Source organism: Meleagris gallopavo, chromosome 5 (assembly GCF_905368555.1).
Source record: "Meleagris gallopavo chromosome 5, MGAL_WU_HG_1.1, whole genome shotgun sequence".
Classification (NCBI taxonomy): Eukaryota; Metazoa; Chordata; class Aves; order Galliformes; family Phasianidae; genus Meleagris; species Meleagris gallopavo.
The window spans coordinates 34042985-34061714 of record NC_139408.1 but is presented as its reverse complement, the minus strand read 5'-3'; the positions used below and the strand labels follow the sequence as shown (position 1 = coordinate 34061714).

General features: G+C 38.4%; 1 protein-coding gene across 6 annotated transcripts in view; it reads left to right on the top strand.

Annotated features, from left to right (window-relative positions):
* HEATR5A (HEAT repeat containing 5A) overlaps nt 1-18730 on the top strand; it is a 59441-nt gene continuing 40711 nt past the window's right edge. The window contains exons 1-7 of one of the 6 annotated variants that reach the window (XM_085225160.1): nt 1-276; nt 8444-8522; nt 9911-10188; nt 11359-11570; nt 16722-16830; nt 17341-17490; nt 17770-17941. In XM_085225160.1, the coding sequence (XP_085081286.1) occupies nt 10063-10188; nt 11359-11570; nt 16722-16830; nt 17341-17490; nt 17770-17941 (769 nt within the window). In that variant the 5' untranslated portion in view covers nt 1-276; nt 8444-8522; nt 9911-10062. Of the gene's footprint in view, nt 277-378; nt 942-1002; nt 1022-8443; nt 8523-9910; nt 10189-11358; nt 11571-16721; nt 16831-17340; nt 17491-17769; nt 17942-18730 lie in introns of those variants that run through there. The other 5 variants (XM_085225159.1, XM_085225161.1, XM_010711656.4 and 2 more) reach the window with 5 other exon arrangements.

The following is an 18730-nucleotide window of genomic DNA, read 5'->3' as shown; positions in this document are numbered from 1 at the left end:
CCGCTTCACCTCAGGGATTTCTTTTAGCGGCGCCCGCCCACACCCAGCTCCCGTCCCATCCCCCCGAGGCCCGGGCCGGCCGCAGCGGGCGCTCGATGTCTCCGGCCCCGATTGCACAATCCTGAGCAGCGGCAACTCCCTCCCGCGCCGGCGGGCGGCAGCGGCTCGGGTGCAGGCCCCCGCCGCCCCCCCACGCCGGACGAGGGAGGGCGGAGCCGAGCCCCGCAGCGCCCCGCAGAGCGGCGCGGGAGGCTCGCGGCCGGACCTCGCCGCCAGGTACCGCGGGAGAGGGGCGGTGGTCCTACCCGGCCAGGCGGGCGCAGGGCGGGGCTCGAGTAGCGCGGTGGGTCTCCCTGCTCCGTCTCTCTCCGTCTCTCTCCGTCCATAGTCGCGGGGAGGGAAGAGGCAGCCTTCTGGCGACCCTTCCCGTGGGAAGAGGGGCGTGAGGCTTTGCGCGAGCTCCCTCCTTCCGTCTGGAAGCGAGGAAGGATCTCGGGGGGCCTCGGCAGCCGCCTGCAGTGCGGGCGCAGAGCTGCCGGGTGACCCTAAAAGGCGGTCCCCGCAGGGCGGGAGAAGACGCCCAGAGAGGTGCTCGGAGCTGCCGCCAGGGGCTGAAGGAGGTTGGACGAGGAGACGGGGCTCGGCAGGCGGAAACGCCGAAGGGAGCCGAGAGCTCGTGAGGGGCTGCCGGGGCTCTGCGTGTGGAAAGCGCTGTATCGCCGCGCGGCCGTCTACGTTGACCAGCGAGACGGTCGAGCGGATTCGAAAACGGATCCCCGCGGTGACCGGGTGGCTTCCGGGCTCCCTGTCAGCAGCCCGGGGAGTCCGTCAGGCGGCGCTGGGGCTGCCCGCACGACGGGCGCAGAGCGCGGGGCGCCGGACGGAGCTTGAGCCCAGGCGGGGCCTCCTCGGGGAGCCGGCAGGCAGAGCGGGGAGGGAAGGTACGCTCCTCGGTGGCAGCAGAAGCGGGAGGAAGGCAGTGCCCTCCTCGCTGTCCGAATATCAGGGTCGAAGTTGGAGGGTAAGGCTGGTGATGTTTCTGGTGTGGGTCCGTAGAGATCTGGAGACTGCAGGGACCCGTTTGGCATTCCCTTGCAGTGACTATGCATGGTCTGATGGGCTAATTTTATTTTTAACAGATCTTTTTATCTGACAGTATTCTGGGGAGAGAGTGGTGGTATTGGGGACTCCAGTGTGCGCAAATATGGTGGCTGACATTTATGTTTTGAACTCCTGGGTACCCAGATAGGACAACAGTGCTCAGCACAATGGATAAAGCTCTGTACAGGGAAATAAAATCTAAAGAGATGCGTGAGTGCAGGCATTTTGGAATGAGGGGAGGAGAGACTGCTGATATCTTAGGTTAAAATGCAGGTAAAGGTTATTGAGGTACAGAGAGACAGTAATGGGACAGAAGAAAGGCATGTAAAAATGAGTTCAGCTTTGGGCTTCTATACTTGGATATTTTTCAGAAGATTTGATTCACCGTTTGTAATGCCTGTTTAAGTTTGAGCTAATTTGTATAGAAGTAAATGTGTGTAGCTGTTGCTGTGACTTCTATTCAACTTTTATTTTAATCTTATTTGCCAGAAATACTCAATCAGGCTGCATTGTGTGTCTTGGTGTTTTACTGTATGATATGTTCCCACACGGTATGTACTGTACTCAACTCATGTATGAAATAACAGCTGTGACACAGGGGATAGATTACTTCTGGCTGTGTGCTGAAGGATGTTTGGTGCTTTTTTCTTTTTGCTCCATTTCCTAATGGTTTTGATACAATGAAAAGGAGGAGGGGAAGCAGTTTACCATTACATTAAGTAATGATAAATAGAAAACGTGTTCTTGAACACAGAATTTGGTTCACTGCTGGTGAAACACATGAGTAACTGGCTAGTTCATTGCATTGTATCGAACGTGCCTAAAACTTTGTTAGCCAGTGCAGGATGATCATCTTTTAAAAAGCAGAACATGCTGATGGAGTGAAGTGGCTCGTTAGCAATGCCTCACAGGAGTGTTTTCAGTGCGTGGGGTGTTTGTTCTATTTGGTTTGTAAGGGAGCAGAACTTTAAAAAGGCATGAAGGATATCTGTACTGCAAGCAGAAAGGTATGAAATCTCTGTAAGTTACGCTTCTTTTTTTCTGCGCTGTTTTGGAGTATTCTTTGAGGAAGAGACATTTAAAATACCTGGAGAATGAACCAATTCAGTCATCTCTGTCTAATTTATGCCCTGAGAGTGGGCTCTATCTGCCAAACAAGATTCCAGCAGAGTCTGCAACTGTGAGGGCTTCTGCTGCTAAATTTTTGTGCTGCTGCACTTTGGTGTAGTTGAAAGCTGGTTGTAGCAATAAATAACCCAGTACTGCTACATCCATCGTGATTTTGGGGGAAAACAATACACTTTTTCTAGGATTTCAGGACATGTTCAGCAAAACTATACTTTTAAGGGAAAATGGGTAGCTGAAATCAACCTTCACTTATTAAAATTCAATTTAATGTTTTAACAAAGAATTCAATTTCATCCAACTTCCCTTGTTGTGACAGAAAAACACATTGGCACATTCAGTTGGATGTATCTTGGCTGTATTAGGTACAGTATCATCTGCAGCATTGTCAAGAAAAAAGCGATGCTCAGATGTTTTGAAATTATTTTTAGGATTTAGGTCAGTGTTTATACTTTTCTGGTTTTTATGCACTTGCCTTGCTATCCCATCAGTTTTCAAACCTGCAGATAAGCCCTTACAATTTGCAAGGTTGCGTGTTAATAAAGTAATGTTCTCAGATCCTTGTAGTGGAGCTTAATTTCACTTTTGATGTACGCTTTCAGAAATGAACTGCACTAGTTGTGGGTGCTGGGAATGAGTGGGCTGGTAGCACTGGCAGTGGGGTTCAGGAAGTGGCTGGTTGACATTTCTCAATAACTGAATGTAGCTCTTTGTTTCCTGGAACAGTTTGTGTTAAGTGGAGATAGAGAGAAAAGTGATTATAATAAGCATGGAAGTAAATTATAAGTACTTTTTAACATGGCAAATGAATGTTTTTCAGTACCTGTGTTTTCAAGAACGTCTCAAATACTTTGCATTACTGAAGCAGTGATTATATTTCCAGGCATATTTTTCAGGGCATGTTTTTGCTCTAGTCACATCAAGCATTGTCCTCAAAACATCACAGAAATTATTCAGCATTCCGAGAAGAATTGTCTTGTCACTTATTTCACACTTCAGCAAATGTATACTGTGTTGTAATTCTTATCAATGCCACTGTTATGTTTGGAGGTTGTGGGTGGTCACATTCTTTGTGTGAATATTTTTTAGAACAGCATGCCCCTAGGATTATGCTAGATTTTGTTTAGGTTTTTATTGCATTTAAGCTTTATTGCTTTTTCAGATAGTGGGTGGTTTCTCTGAAATTTGGAAATCAAGAACATTTGACAAGCATTTTGCTAAGTCTGGCTAGAAAACCAGTAGTTTTGAATGGTTCCTATGGCAGTAAACATGTACTTTGTATGAGCATTTTTGTTCACAAGACGACAAAACAAGACCTTTTTGTTTTGCAACATGAATGGAAGTGATATTTGTTCACTAGCACAGTATCAAATATAATGTGGAAATGACAAAACTTGCTTGGAATCTGCAATATAGGAAGATGCGCTTGAATGACAACTTTAGTAAGTACTTGTGTAAATGCTGCCAAATATTCATTGATAGAAGAGAGACATCATTTTCCTGGGGCAAAATGCTTCTTCCAGAACACAGTTAACCAGTGAGCCTGAAAGAGAGACATCTTGTTTCAACATCTCTGATTTCAGAATCATGTTTCTAAGCTGAATAATTACATACAAAAGTACAACATGACTGGAGGTTTTCCCAGTCTGAAATTTTCATCAGTAATTAGAGCAAATGGATGGTTGTGTAATGATCTGTTATTTTTCGTGTTGTTAGTCCAACTCATTGTTAAGATTCTTCATTGCTTATTGTCATTTTCGATAAGCATGTGATGCAAATGCATACATGTTTTTATTGAAGCAGGAAATAACTTCATTTGTGACTGGAACTGAATCTCTTCATAACACAGAATAGGTGTGATAACATACAAGTACTCAGCTGTGAGATGTAACTTCTGGTGCGTGTTTTCCACGTGCATGGTAGTACACTTAAAAACAGATATTAATATTTACAGTTCTACTAGATAGAAGAGTCTTAGAATCTTGGATCTCCTCCTCTGTGACCTGGTTTTCTGTGTGCACTGGGTTGTGCTAATTTCATGTTTTGTGGCCTTTCCTTGTAAATTGCTTTTTGACATCAAATTTAATCACATCTTTTGTAAGCTTAGCTTCAGATTTCCTGCTGCTGATCAATATAACCTAACATTGCAAAACATCTTGCAAAGAATGCAAGAATGCTGTATACTTATGGCAGGTTACTCGTTTTGAATGGGAAGCTATCAAATCTATTTGATACCAAGGAGTAATTTTGTCCACATTGCTTAATGACTGATTAATTCAAGCACATGTTCGTATACATTTATAGTTTCATATCACTTAACTGTTCTCCTCTCCAAAGGCTAATCCATTCATTATGCAGATGCTTTTGATGCTGAAATGCCCTAAAATTATTTGTATGTTTTCCTTGAAATTGTACGAAAGTAAGCAGTGAAAGGGTACGTGAAATTGATTAGCACTGCTGTACATAAGATGTGTAGAGAGGGGTAAATGTATGCTAGGGCACGGCTGGTACCTGCCATTGCTCTGTAGAGAGAGGAAAAAAAAAAAAAGGCTTCTGTGTGTAGAGAAAAGACTGAAGTTGGCTTAAGGTAGTGGATGATGCCACACAAAGCACACTGGGGTATTAAGGTATTTACATTGAAGCTGATTTAGCTTTTCGTTCTCTGTGAGGCAGACTTTTTCTGTATGTTTGTTGGTAACGTTTTATAGAAGTAACTAAGTAAACAAAGACTGCTCTGTCTTTTGAGTAATAATAAGTATCTTTATGTCAGATTTGAGTTTTTCCACCTTTGTAGTATGTTGAGTGCTCGAAGTCCAAGCTTATTTGAGCTGGGATTTTAGTTTCTGGCCCTGAAATAATCAGAGTTTATTTCTTATCGAGCTGTTACAATTGTATCACTGTTGTTTATTAAGATTAGATTATTTATGTATGTACAATAACTCCTAGCTAAGTTACAGCTAAAGATAACTCCTCCGGATCCCCTATTTGAAGTTACTATAAGGTTTTTTTCCTGCACTTTTTTTGCTTTCTTGAGATCTCTATTCTTGCTTATGTTTGCCTCTTAGCATAAAAAATACACTTTAACTACTGGACTTTCACTATGGGCTGTTTTTCACTAAAAATGGCAAGTGTTTGCTGTGTGGCCAAAACCCACCTTATAAAATAAACATCCTCCTAAGTTTCCAGAGCCAGGCAAAAATTCTGTTTGTTTTGAAGGCACTCTAAGCAGGTATGTGAAAGTAGTTAAAATAAGCCTAAGCATTGATTGTCTTGTCATGTGCTTGGCTCAAATGCATGGGTAATGATCATCCCATTAAACTTTTAAAACAGCGCTGCAGGAGTAAAATTGATCTGAACTGCTAATGACTGTAACTAAATGTGTCAGGCTGGAAGACTCTCTCTTAAACATACCAGTTTACTTGTGAGATAGGTGACAACAAAGCCTGCTTTATGAGGTGGAAAAAAAAGTTACATGAAGTCAGTTAAAACAGTACTCGCATCGCAACATGATGCTAAGGACAACATGAAGCTAATGACTGTGCTTCAGTTCTGTTTCTCAGTGGTATGATGAAAATGACATTGATTGTATAGTCAGCCCAGTGGCAGCTGTTAAGAAAATACTGGTAGTTGTTCCTTTTTACTTTTTTACTGTTACGTATTATTTATTTTTACACGTTACTGGTAATAATCAACAGTGGTCATTTTTTTTAAGAACTGTTTCTTCTCTGCTGGACTAATGTTTGGAAAAAGAGTGAATCCACAGGTTAATGATCTTTGTTTTATATCCCATATAAGGCATAATTACTGTAATACTTTTGAAATGAGAAAAATATAACTACAAAGATGAGTTATACAGCCCTTTCTTTTCTTCACTGTGTTGCAGATGTAAAGGACTTCTGTGTGTATTCTCATTCAAGTGTTGTTTGCTGAAGATAGTTTGCTCAAGATAGTCTGATTCTGTTGGTACATGTTTCATTCAGTGAAATTTCAGGTTTATTTTTCCACATTTCTGTTTCAGATCAAGAAGTATCAAAATAAAAGCACTAGGGGGAAAGAAGAGTGTCAGGGAACTATCAAATAGCTCAACATTTTAAAACATGAATTTCATCTAAATGTCAGTGCTGCTTTGCATTCTTAGATAGTACTTGCTTTGATTCACTGGTGTGAGAGGATGTTCCAGACAATAATACGAGCACTGGCTGGTGTAATACTTTATTGTGTTGGAGTGGCCCACCACGTGACAATGCATTGCCTCTAATTAAAGCATAGTTGCACCTGTGTCAGGGCTGCAAATGTTTAGATTTGATGTTTCTTTCTCTGCGTAGAAATGGCCTAGTAACATCTTGCATGCATAACAAGGATATATTTAATGTTAATTAATCCCAGCTCTTCTCCATATTCTGTGCTTGTATTCTGTTTTGCATAGATCTATATACACCATGCCTTCTGCGTTGTTCTCCAGTGTGACAACGAAATCAATGCGTAGTAGTAAATGTTGAATCCCTGCATTCTCATCTTTCTTCTCAGAAGGTTGTATGCCTGTGCTCTTTTCTTGTTATTACTTCTGAATCTGGTGTGCAGGTTTACAACGCTATGAGCGTGGGTTTGGGGATGTGTTTTTGAAGAGGGTAGGGAATATAGTGCTTTATGCATACCTTTGTGGAACCAAAGGTTTCATGTTGGTCAGCACTGGGAGGATCAGGTCTGCAAGTGTTTGCTCTGCTGTTCTGTTTCTGAAAAACTAAATCTTCCATAATTAACAATCAACTTCTGTAACTGAGAAGTGATGCAGTCTTTCTTTCAGAAATGCTAGCGTTCCTAGCTATGTTAGCTGGCATTCATTACAAAGATCAGCAACTACACTACAGTATTTTTCTTTTTAATTATTTACACAAATACTAACAAAAAAAAATTCAGAATAACTTCAGTGGGACAATATAAGCTTTGACTAATATTAAAAGGAAGTGCTTGTATGTTGGCAGTGGAGTTGTGAGCAGCATAGCTGACAGAGCCTGGACTTGTCCAGGTTGAAAAGCACCTGGGGAGCTCTTTTGTGTGACCTTTTGCTCCAATAAGGGTGAACTCAGGCTGGGTTGCTTAGGACTTTGTTTAGTCTAGTCTCAGTCTGAGAGCAAAAATTCTACAACCTCTCAGCACCTGTTCCACTGGTTGATAATCCTTAGAGAGAAAACCTTTTTTTCTACGCAGTTGGAACCTTCCTTGTTTCAATTTGTGCTATTTATTTCTTGTATTGTTCCTTCCCGCAGACCTCAATAGGCAAAGAATCTGCCGTTTTCTTGGTAACCTTCTCTTGTGAAGGCTGCTGTTGGGTTCCCTTGACACTTCTCTTTACCAAGCTAGACATGTCTGGCTGGTGGATACCATGGCTCCAGCCCACTGACTTTCTTCTTCTGGGGAGCCCCAGGCTGGAGGCACTAGCCCAGGTGTGATGTAACAAGTTCCAGGCCCTTCAGTCTGCTGGCTGGCCTCTTTATGGTACAGCTTTGAAGTTTATGCACTGGTCAGGACACCCTGGATGTTTGGTTAGGTGCAATCCTGCATAGTAACAGCTATTTTGTTTTCTCCTTGTTTAACTGTTGACTTTGCTTTGCAATATCCAATGAAGTTAAACTGTATTTTCTTTCTGTATTGAGAAAGAAAAAAAGCAATGAAAATGTTAGTGATCATTTGAATCTTTGCTTTTACTGCAGGGAACTAAGTGCAGCACCAGCTGTTTCCTAACCGCCACTGAAAGAAGTTTAGAGTACTTTGAAATGCATATGTACCTTTAATCTGTCTTCAATTCGAGTCTCCTAAAGACTGATTGGAAAGTGATTGTATTTAAAATAGTATGCAAACTGTATTTCGTATCCTGCTAGACTTAAAGTGAGAGGTTTAAAAAATGTTTTTGTTCACTGATAACTGTATTAAAATTATTTCTGGAACTTAGGATGGGTTAATTATGTTCATGTCTTGTATCTATAGTTTTGCGTGTGGCTTTTTCAGAACAGATGAAGCACCTTTGCCATCTCTGCTGTTTACTGGTATAGATATGAATATTGTCATGATTATAATAACTCCAGCTTAAAATAACAAATATTTTGCACATATGCTTTTTTTTTTTTTTTTTTTTTAGACATTGAAATTGTTATTTTGTTAGACACTTTTATCCAGTGCGCTTTTTTGAAATTGATCTTTATGTTAACTCTTTTTCTAGGAAGTAGAGTTCTTGACATCTTTTATCCAAGAACCTAGAGTGGAAAGAGGTTTTACAATGAGAAGACATCATATGCAAGGTAAATTACGGTCCAGTATCTGACAGTTATCTGCTGTCTATTCACTTGAAGGGCAAATGTTATCAAACTTCTTCTCTGTATCTGCGTTGAAATGATTACTGTGGCCGTAGGTGTTTTAGAAGCACTGACACCTTGTAACTTCAGTGCTGAGCAGTGACGAAACTGTACTCAAATATTCAATGAAATACATAATCCTACAGATTTTGTATGTCACACAAAAAAAAGTGACTTTAGAGTTAAGTTCTCAGAGTGTTCATACTCTGAGGAGTATGATAAGTAGTAAATTGTGAACATCTGCTTACCTGGGCAGTTCAAATATGTATATTTATCTCTACTTATCATTTTATACTGCGATGTCCTGTCAAGCAGCCTGGTATTTCAGGTAAATTTAAAAATGTCAGTTCATTACAGTAAGTTTCTTTGTGAGCAAATTTTATATTGAGATGTTTAGAATGTAGTGAAGGTAACCTTTTACTGTGCGTTTGATGACAGCCTGAGTGCTGAATTATTTAGAATTGTTTTGTATTGCCCGCTAGACTGTTAGATCATTTTACACTGTAATATTGTTACCACATAGGAAAAAATGCATGCTCAGTAGTTCAGTGAACTCTGGAAAGGATATTTTGTTTGGGAGTTAACAACATGGCTGACATTTTACCAGAATCTCCTTGACTGTCTTTGTTTGCAAAGCCTACGGAATACTATATTCTGTTGTTTGACACTACGTGGATTTTAATTGTGGGGGGAAAAGGTGTAATTAGATGCATTTATTTTTTTTTTGTCTTAACTTGCTTCTAGCTATGGCTATCTACAATATGGGATTTCATATAATAGTCTGAAATAAGTAAAATTAAACAACGCCAGCTGAATTTGTTCTTGAAACGCTTTTTTTCAGTTTAAGAAAAAAAGAAAGAGATTTCATTGGAGGTTGGTTTTTCTTTGTGCCTCGCTTGGCACTGAGACTAGATCAAGTGTTTGAAAAAGATGTTAATGTTTAAGTCTGTGGATATAATCAATGTGAATTCTTAGATTTAGGTTACTTCCATCTTGCACTTAATTCTAGATCACAAAATCCATGCTATTTGAGGCTGGTTGATCGTTGTTTTCAGGCATATATTTGGTCAGGTAGTAGATAAGCTCACTTCATGTGAAACACGATGAATTAAAATAGTTCAGTGAGAACTCTGATGTATTCTAAACTACATTTACTTGGCACATTATATCAATATCGTATTTACCTCGTTTCCAAAAACACTGAATATTACTGTAACCGCCTAAACAAAATGACTGTGGTGTTTTTGAAAATTTTAAAGTATTCTTTTAAAAAGTATTTTGAAATATTGGATGTAATAGTGATTCTCTTGTAACCTTTCTGTTTTTCTGTTTAGGTGTTCAAACTTCTGACTCGGTCATCAAATATTAATGGGGAAAAAAAAACCCAACCCTGATTAATTAACATAATTCTGGCAGTTTGTTGGTTGTTTTTTTCTTTCAAGTCTTTGGTGTTTGATGAGGAGAAATTCGAGGAAAATTTCAAGGAATGGAGTTAGCTCACAGTTTACTACTCAATGAAGAAGAGTATAACCAGCTTGATGAACATCAAAAAGCAGAGTTCATTTTTGAATGGTTACAGTTTTTGGAAAAGCTTTTACCAGTTACTAGCAGGGTAAGTATAATGTGATTTAAAGAAAAGCGTGTTGTTTTGTTTTTTTTTTTTTTTTTTTTCTTAAAAACAAGTTTTATTCCATTTCCTTTGCTTTTCTTGTTTTTTTTACTTACTGTTGCAGATGGAAACTACTACAGTACATTCATAAAAAAGAAGCAGAAATGTATATTTATTGATATAAAACTGACTTAATAAATCTTAATTGCAAATAAGACAGTGCATTAACAAGATTTGAGATGGTAGGATATACTTAATTTGCTACTGCATAGCGGGTATGGTAGACACATATAGGATACCCTCCCATTAAGTCATGAGGTTCAGAGTCGACCCACTTGCACCATAGAGGTAAGGAGCCCTGGCATGGCTGGATCTTCTCCTAGCCCCTGGATTTGGTCAATTATTTACATCTGAGGGGTTATTTGTACGCAGTCAATCTAAGATTGAATCTTAGTGAAGTTAAGAAAGCTTAAAACAAACTATTAGTCACTTACTGAGGATCTATATCAGCGAGGTATCTTGATGTCAAGGTGTAAAAGATCTCTGTGCAAATGTAATCTTAAGATATATCCCTATTCAAACAGAGATCTTGTTGTGCAGCCAGATGACATGCAGAAGAGCAAAAGGAGTTCTTGGGTTGCTCACTATTTATGGATTAAAATAATTGACTCAGTCTTTTTTTTTTTTTTTTTTTTTTTTTTTTTTTCCCCAAGTGTATGCACTGTCAGCTGTTGAACCTTGTGTCTGTTACCAGTTCTTTCAGCCCCCCTCTTTGGGACAGATCTGTGGTGGCTAATCTGTCTTAACAACAGTATTATCAATGCTGTTACTCATTGTCTTCCTGTGCAAGGCCTTCTATGCAAGTCCAGGCCAAAGGAGAGAGTGTGGGAAGAAGTTGGGGCGACAGGGGGGGAGGGCACATGGTCACAGGTACTGTATGGCACAAGAAGGACAGCTGTGCCTTCTAATAGGATATTATGGAACAATAGCAGGTAACAAGGAAGGAAATTTGGCTTACCCCTTCCAAAAAATGGTGACAACTCAAGAGGAGTGTAATCTCTATCCGGGGAGGTACTACTCCCTCAGCTGCTAATGCTTAAATAAAGGGGGGGGGGGGAGGAGGAGGGGGACTGGACAGGTGTTTAAATTTAACTACTACTGGTTTTATTTCAGATTGATATAAAAGAAAACCAGAAGAAACTGGTTGAACAACTGACTTCTTTATTAAACAATTCACCAGGACCTCCTACCAGGCGTCTTGTTGCCAAGAATTTAGCTGTACTTTATAGCACTGGAGACACTTTTTCTGTTTATCAAACAATTGAAAAATGTAATGAACTCATTCGGAGTAAAGATGATTCACCAAGTTATCTGCCTACGAAACTGTAAGTAATTTTTCATTGAACTTCAGACTTCAAATCCGGTAATAACAGAGACAAGCGTGATGACGCATGATAAGACGTGAATGTAGGGGAGGGCATGCTCCCTCATTTTTGCCTGTTGTTCAAACAAGCTCCGTGCCTTAAAACACAGACTTTGAGAGACTCCTTGATTAGAATAATTATTATGGGTGTGCCATATGTAAAAAGTGACTTTTTTTTTCTCCGAAAATCTCTGAACTTTTCAGACTGAGTACTAAAAGAGGAACTGAATTCCTTTGAAAACTGAAAGCAAATTCTAGTTATTTCCTTCCCTCTAGGCGCTGTAAGAATTATATCTTAGTCATTTAATATTCGAGGCAGAATTATGAATGGTTAAGGATTTGTGTAGCTTTTTATATATCTCTTTGTGTCTTCCCTGGAAAGTTTTGGGTAAGTTCAGCTGCAGGTTGTGAATAAAGTCAGGTCAGTACTTTATAACATGAATTACCCTTCAGAGTTTGATATCTTAAAATATATTTTTCATCCTTATTTAAAATTTTTTCTTGTTGCAATTCATATAAATACAGCATAAAAACAATCACATTAAACATGTTTAAATCACTTTACTTTTGAAGCATTCAACACAATGGTAATGTGGTGGTTGATAGGAGTCAGTAAGGATTGTATGCGTTAGATTAAAATTTGGCTTACCAAAATGTTTCATGTTTACTGGATCCACTGGAAAAAAAAATGCACTAAGTGATCTGAAAGCGAAGCTGAATTAACTTATTTAGAAATGTAGACATGTTAAATCTGTATGCATGTGATACCATTTAAAGTTATAAATGACCATAGTATGCTTTAAGGTAATGGAAGAAACTGAGGACAGTTTTTGCTTTTTGGTTTTTGAGTATGAGAAGACAAAACCAGCTTGCAGTACATATCGTTATATGGAAGCAACTCAAACATTACCTGTTAGAAAAGAGTTTAAGAAAGCTTTTAATACATTGCTTACTTTAAAGCTAGTAAAAGAAAAAGCGTTTACCTGACATGATAAATCTGAGTTCACTGCCACAGGACAGATAATGAAAGAGAGAACATATTAGTATTGAAGACTGTACATGGGCAGCAGGAACCTAAATGATAGACGGCAGTTGGTGATTTCCAACCAGGCAATTGAAAATCAGGCCAAAGAATAGCAGCAATGGATGACAGAGTAGGAGTGGGCAGGTGTTTAGAAAACAAGAAGGTGGTAGTAGTACTACTGAGAAGAGCAGCAAAACAGATGAATACGGCTCCAAGTACAAAATACAGCGACTGAGCAAATTTCTTAAAGAGTTGAACTGAATGTAGTTACTTAAAAGCATATGAAATATTTGTAATTAAATGCCTGAAGATGGCCTAAAGAACAGAGGAATATGAAATATTTTTACAGGACGCAAAACCAAACCTTAAGATATAGAAATATTAGGAATAATTTTTTTCTGGTACACTGTATGTCCTCCACTGTAGTAAAAAAAATAAATAAAATAGAAGTAGAGATAGGGAAACATCGTTGTGCGTTATTAATTATACAGTATACAAAGCAGATCAGAATTGGTTATTCCCCTTTTGTTTGAGTTGCTAATTGTGTTTCTGACAATCCTTTTCAAATGATGTTTCCTGAAAACAGATTTTTACGAGGAATCTGTTGTCTTTTCCAGTGCTATATTGTTTTTTGTTTCCTGATGAGATTTCAGTTGACCTCTTGTACTGTCTTAAGAGTTTAGAATAAGCTCAGCTTAAGGAGTTTTAGTCCTGCAAAGTAAATTACTACTATAGTACTGTTCTTCAACAGTGAAATTTTTTATTAACCTTATAGGAGAGTTTAGTATGGCACAGAACTCTACTAGTTTTTCTTGCTTTGGCTGCAAGACAGTTGCTTTGGAGGAAGTGAAATGATGTCAGCATAGCAAGGAGGGATGCTGGAGTCCATTGGCAGCAAGGCAAAAGTGACAAAGACAGAAATGGTGGAGATCGAGAGTAAGAAGGTGAAAAGTAGCTGGAGGAGAAAGAGAGAAGAGGCAACATTAAGAATCCTGGTTGGCATGAAAACAGTGGTGAGGAGAATGAAAGAAGGATGATGTGAAGAAAAAGGCATGAATAAATCATGGATTCAAAAAGGAGATTTCTTGCAGTATTGATGCTGAGACACTAGGCTATGGAAAAGCAATTGGAATAAAAGCTTTATCTTGTGCAGCAATTAAGTGGACTACTGGACTACTTGGTGTCCAGTGAAGAAAGGCTGCTTTTGTGTTTGTTTTTTTTTTTAATGCTTACTTTGTTTTTTTTAAATCTTGATGGGAGTTTTGTCTATGTTTGCCATTTGTCCTTGTCAATTTGGCATACATGCTCACATTGTCTGGTAGCTCACTTTCAATCATTGTTAGCAAATTCTGATTCTCCTGGAGACTCCTCTAATGACAGTTTCCAATGACTTGCTGGTTTATCTCATAATTTACCACTTCTCTTCTTTCATATGGGTGGAAGATGTTTTAGGCCAGCAATTTTAAAAGAGAATAGCCATCATCTTCTACTAAAGACAAATATGTCATGTAGTGTGACTTTAAATTCCAAAGTTTTGAAAATATTCACTAGTATTGTTGTTAATCCGTAAGCATTGTAAAAAATAGTTGGCTGATCAGGAAACTTTCATTGCTGATCTCGTTAATTTACTACTTTTAAAATCTTACTTTTACATTTATTGTTGCTACCTCTCCCAAGTACAGTTGTTAAGAGAACAACTGAAGTTTATCTCATAGAATCACAAGGTTAGAAAGGACCTACAAGCTCATCTAGTCCAACCTTCCTCCCATTACCATTGCTACCATAAGCTACTAAACCATATCTTGCAGCTCCTCATCCAGACGCCTCTTGAACTCTGCCAGGGGTGGCGACTCCTCCACCTACCTGGGCAGGCCATTCCAGTGCCTGACCACTCTCTGAGAGAAGTTTTTCTTTATGTCTAACCTAAACCTCCTCTGGTACAACTTGTGGCCATTTCCCCGGGTCCTGTTTGTTGCCTGGGAGAAGAGGCCAAACCCCTCCTCATCACAACATCTCTTCAGGAAGTTGTAGAGTGCAATGAGGTCTCCCCTGAGCCTCCTCTTCTCCAGACTAAACAATCCCAACTCCCTCAGCTGCTCCTCATAAGACTTGTGCTCTAGACCCCTCACCAGTTTTGTTGCCCTTCTCTGGACACACTCCAGGGCCTCAATGTCTTTCTTGTAGTGAGGGACCCAAAACTGAATGCGGTACTCAAGATGCGGCCTCACCAGTTCTGAGTACAGGGGGATGATCACCTCCCTGCTCCTGCTGGCCACACTATTTCTAATGCAGGCTAGGATGCCGTCTTCTTGGCCACCAGGGCACACTGGCAGCTCATGTTCAGCCAAACATCGACCAACATCCTCAGGTCCCTTTCCTCTTCACAGTCATATTTAAAACCATTTAAAAACTCTGTGTGATGTGCTGCTAAGGATGAAAAGACATGGGTAGAAATTTTTCCCACAAAACTTGGGCGTCCTTTGAAACTTCCTTTCCCTTCCACAGAGGCTTCCTTGGAAACTTCTGCAAATTGATAGAATCAGTAGCTTATATGGTTTGATTTAGTGAAGAAATATTTGTGGGAAAAATTTTAGATAACTAGAATTACAATACAATCCTGAAAGACAGTCAGAGGAACTTCCAGCTTTCATATAAAGCAGAAAAGGCTGTATTCTTATCTTTAGGTAACTAGATGTTACATGTCAACAAATATTGCCAAATTACTGTGCAACACTGATGGACTCTTTTATATCATGCTTAAGCAAATGATGGTCTTACTAAACACATAAGAGTATTTGCAGGTTATTTCAGGGTGTAATAAGGCAGTCCTGGAGATATTTTTCTTATGTATGTTTACTAAACATTCTTTACATCAATGACAGCTTGAAATATATTTTATTTAGTCTTAAAACTAGCTGAAGGAGTTATCTAGGACCATCAAGCGATCAATGTAGTAATAAGGTGCTGCAATTATAGTTTTATGCCCAGCCACAGCACAGACAAAACTAAAACCCAAACTGTTAGCATGTGCCAGTACAAGTAAAAGCAGTAATGAAAAATGTCGTTTTAAAAAAAAAAATAGAATTTTTGTTTTGATAAGAGAATAAAGATGCTTACTCGTGTCATTTAGGAAATGACAGTTATTATTCAATGCATTTTTCCAATTAAAAATATGTTCAGTATGAGATTTTAAAACTCCATGTGTAATACTTAAATTCAACTGGGGAATAAGTAAAAAAATGTTTTCTTGATGGTGATGCTGAGCTGTGTCACTGTGCATTACATAGATCTGGCCAAAGAGCAGAAAGGTGATTAAAGAAATCAGGTATTTTTTCCTTGTATTCGACAAAAAAAATTTACTCATGGATGGATCAATACAAAATCAAAGTCTTTGCCTTAAGTAGTCATCGAAAGGAGTGCATTCTTTAATTGAGCAACTATCTTTATTTTTTTTTTTCCATTGATATTAAGCAATTTTTGCTTTTGCTAGGGAATTGCCTATGAGCATGCAGAGCACACAGACTCCAGTTGTCAAGTTATTTCTCCTGGAAGCTAAATTCAGAACCTGTGTATAATGACAAGAACATGGATTTAGACTTTTTTTATTCCCTCCAGAGTGTTTCCACAGTACATATGACTGTACATACATGCCAGAATTTTAAGTATTTGATAATTTGCAATCTCCATCATGTTGTAAACAAACTCCTCCTTGTCTGCTTCTAGCTGCATATACAGTAGCATAGTGTCAAGACTGTGATGCAGGCCGCTCTTGTTAGAAATTCATTGGTAAGGCTTAAGAATGGACCATTAAAAATGTTTTTCGATTTTAAAGAGGTTTATTTTTCAATTGTATTAGAGGTTTATTTTCCCAGCCCTTTTACCCTCAGTTCTCCTGCAGTGCTGTAGTGTGAGTGTGTATTCCACACTCATCTTTTCTTTTTTTTTTTCCTTTTGATAATCCACTTACACTTTTGAAACATTCTATTTAGTTATTTTGTTACTTGCCAATTGATTACATTAGTCTTTTTAATCCCTTTCATCTGTTGTTGCATCCATTTTCATGCGTTTTTGGATTTGCTTTTGTTTTAGTGCTGCGGTGGTATGCTTGGGCTATTTATACAAAAAATTGGGAAGAATTTTGGGAAACAGTTTTACTGACACCGTTGGGAATGTGCTTAAAGCAATGAAGAATGCAGAGGTATTGGAACAGCATGTTTAAAAAATGATTGGAAAAATAATAGGATGTTTACTGTTGATAGACCAATGAATAGGAGAAATTGCATGATACCAGTGTATGCAAAAATTGTGGTGAGTCGTAGGATAAAATTCAATATCTATATTCCAAAGAATTACCAATGGATTATGATCATAATTGGATTGTAATTATTCTCATGCTGGTTTCATGAAAGAACTTGTTAATATAGAAAATTTCATTGCCTTTTCTAATGAGAACATTTTTACTCCAGCTCGTTTCATTTTTTGAATATTGAATTGTCCATGAGTACCTTTCCACAGAATGCAGAATCTTTTATTTTTACTTGGTTATAATGTTATAGAACGAGTTCTCTAACTCGTTTCAGCATAAACAGATTTCTAACGGTGAAAAAAATCTCATACATTTGTTTACTTGTTTTGGTAGGCATCATTTTCTATTTCCAAGGAGTTTAGGACTATGGAACTGTAATGTTTCTTCTTTTTCATTTTTCAGTCTCAAGGTCGTTATGAAATCATGCTTAGTTTACAAAATATGTTAAAGGGTTTAGGAGCTGCTGCTATCCCTTGTCATAGAGATATTTACAAAGCTGCCCGATCATGTTTGACAGATCGATCCATGGCAGTCCGTTGCGCTGCTGCAAAGGTAAAGTGCTCTTACTATTTGCTATTTAGTACATTCCCTTAACAAAACTTTCATTTAATGGACGATAAACATATCAGTAAATACAATTTTTCCTTGTCTGTATTTATTTGATATTGCCCTGGCAGCAAAAAATCAAGTAATTTTAGTATGAAGCAACACGCTTATTTTATTAGGGAGAACTTAGTCTTATGCTGCAAGCTAAAATCTGTACTGAATGCTTTTCCGTAACAAAACATTAACCTGAGGCATTTTTACCTTCCTTTTCTCTTTTTTGCCTAGTGTCTTCTTGAACTTCAGAATGAAGCAGTATTTATGTGGAGTACGGATCTGGATAGCGTTGTGACTTTGTGTTTTAAATCCTTTGAAGGTTCTAATTATGATGTACATTTAGCAGTTTCAAAACTTTTAGGCACAGTACTGGCTAGAGCTTTAACATCTAAGCAGGCAACAGGTAAGGTGTGCACTTTGATGATTTGTCATCTGTAAAAAATCTTATCAGATGTTCAGAAACTCTGAAGTTCTGAAACCTGAAGTAAAAACACCATGTAAACTTCATCAAGTTGTTTGTATCTGTGGTTTGATCTTTTTGTTAACTTTTATTCTCATAACAATTTTTTCTCATGTAATATTGTAATATTTTTCTTGTGTTGCACAACTACATACTCTACACTCACTGACAGTAATAATAAACAAGAAAAAATGTTTAGTATAACTAGTTTCCCTGTTACAAGAATATTCTTGTAATTTTGCAATGTGTAAGGAACACTAAGATGTGATGGAGTATCTGTCTGTCAAACTGAAATAGCTTTTTAAACTGTTTTTCCAAAATCGTCAGTACCATTTCTGGATTGTATAGTGGTACAGACATGATCTGAAGCAGGAATGAACGCACAGTTCTCTTAACAGAGCACGTATAACAGTTTTTGCTGATAGGCGTCCTAGCACAAATTTAGCATCTCAAATCTTTGGTATCATTCAGAGTGGGATTTTTTAGTCCAGTTTTAGGAGCCCAAAGCTAAACTTCCAACTATAATCTGTGTGAAATATAACATGATGCAGAGTGAGTGTGATTCTTCTTTTAATGACATCAAGACTTTGAGTGTGATAAGCAGAAAATGACAAAATGAAGTCATTGAGTCCAGCTTACTGCTTTTTCAAAATTCTTGAGGTTATCTGCTTACTTTGAAGATTCTTGAAATCTTGAATTCCATAGAGATTTTTTAGAAAAAAAAAATCTTTA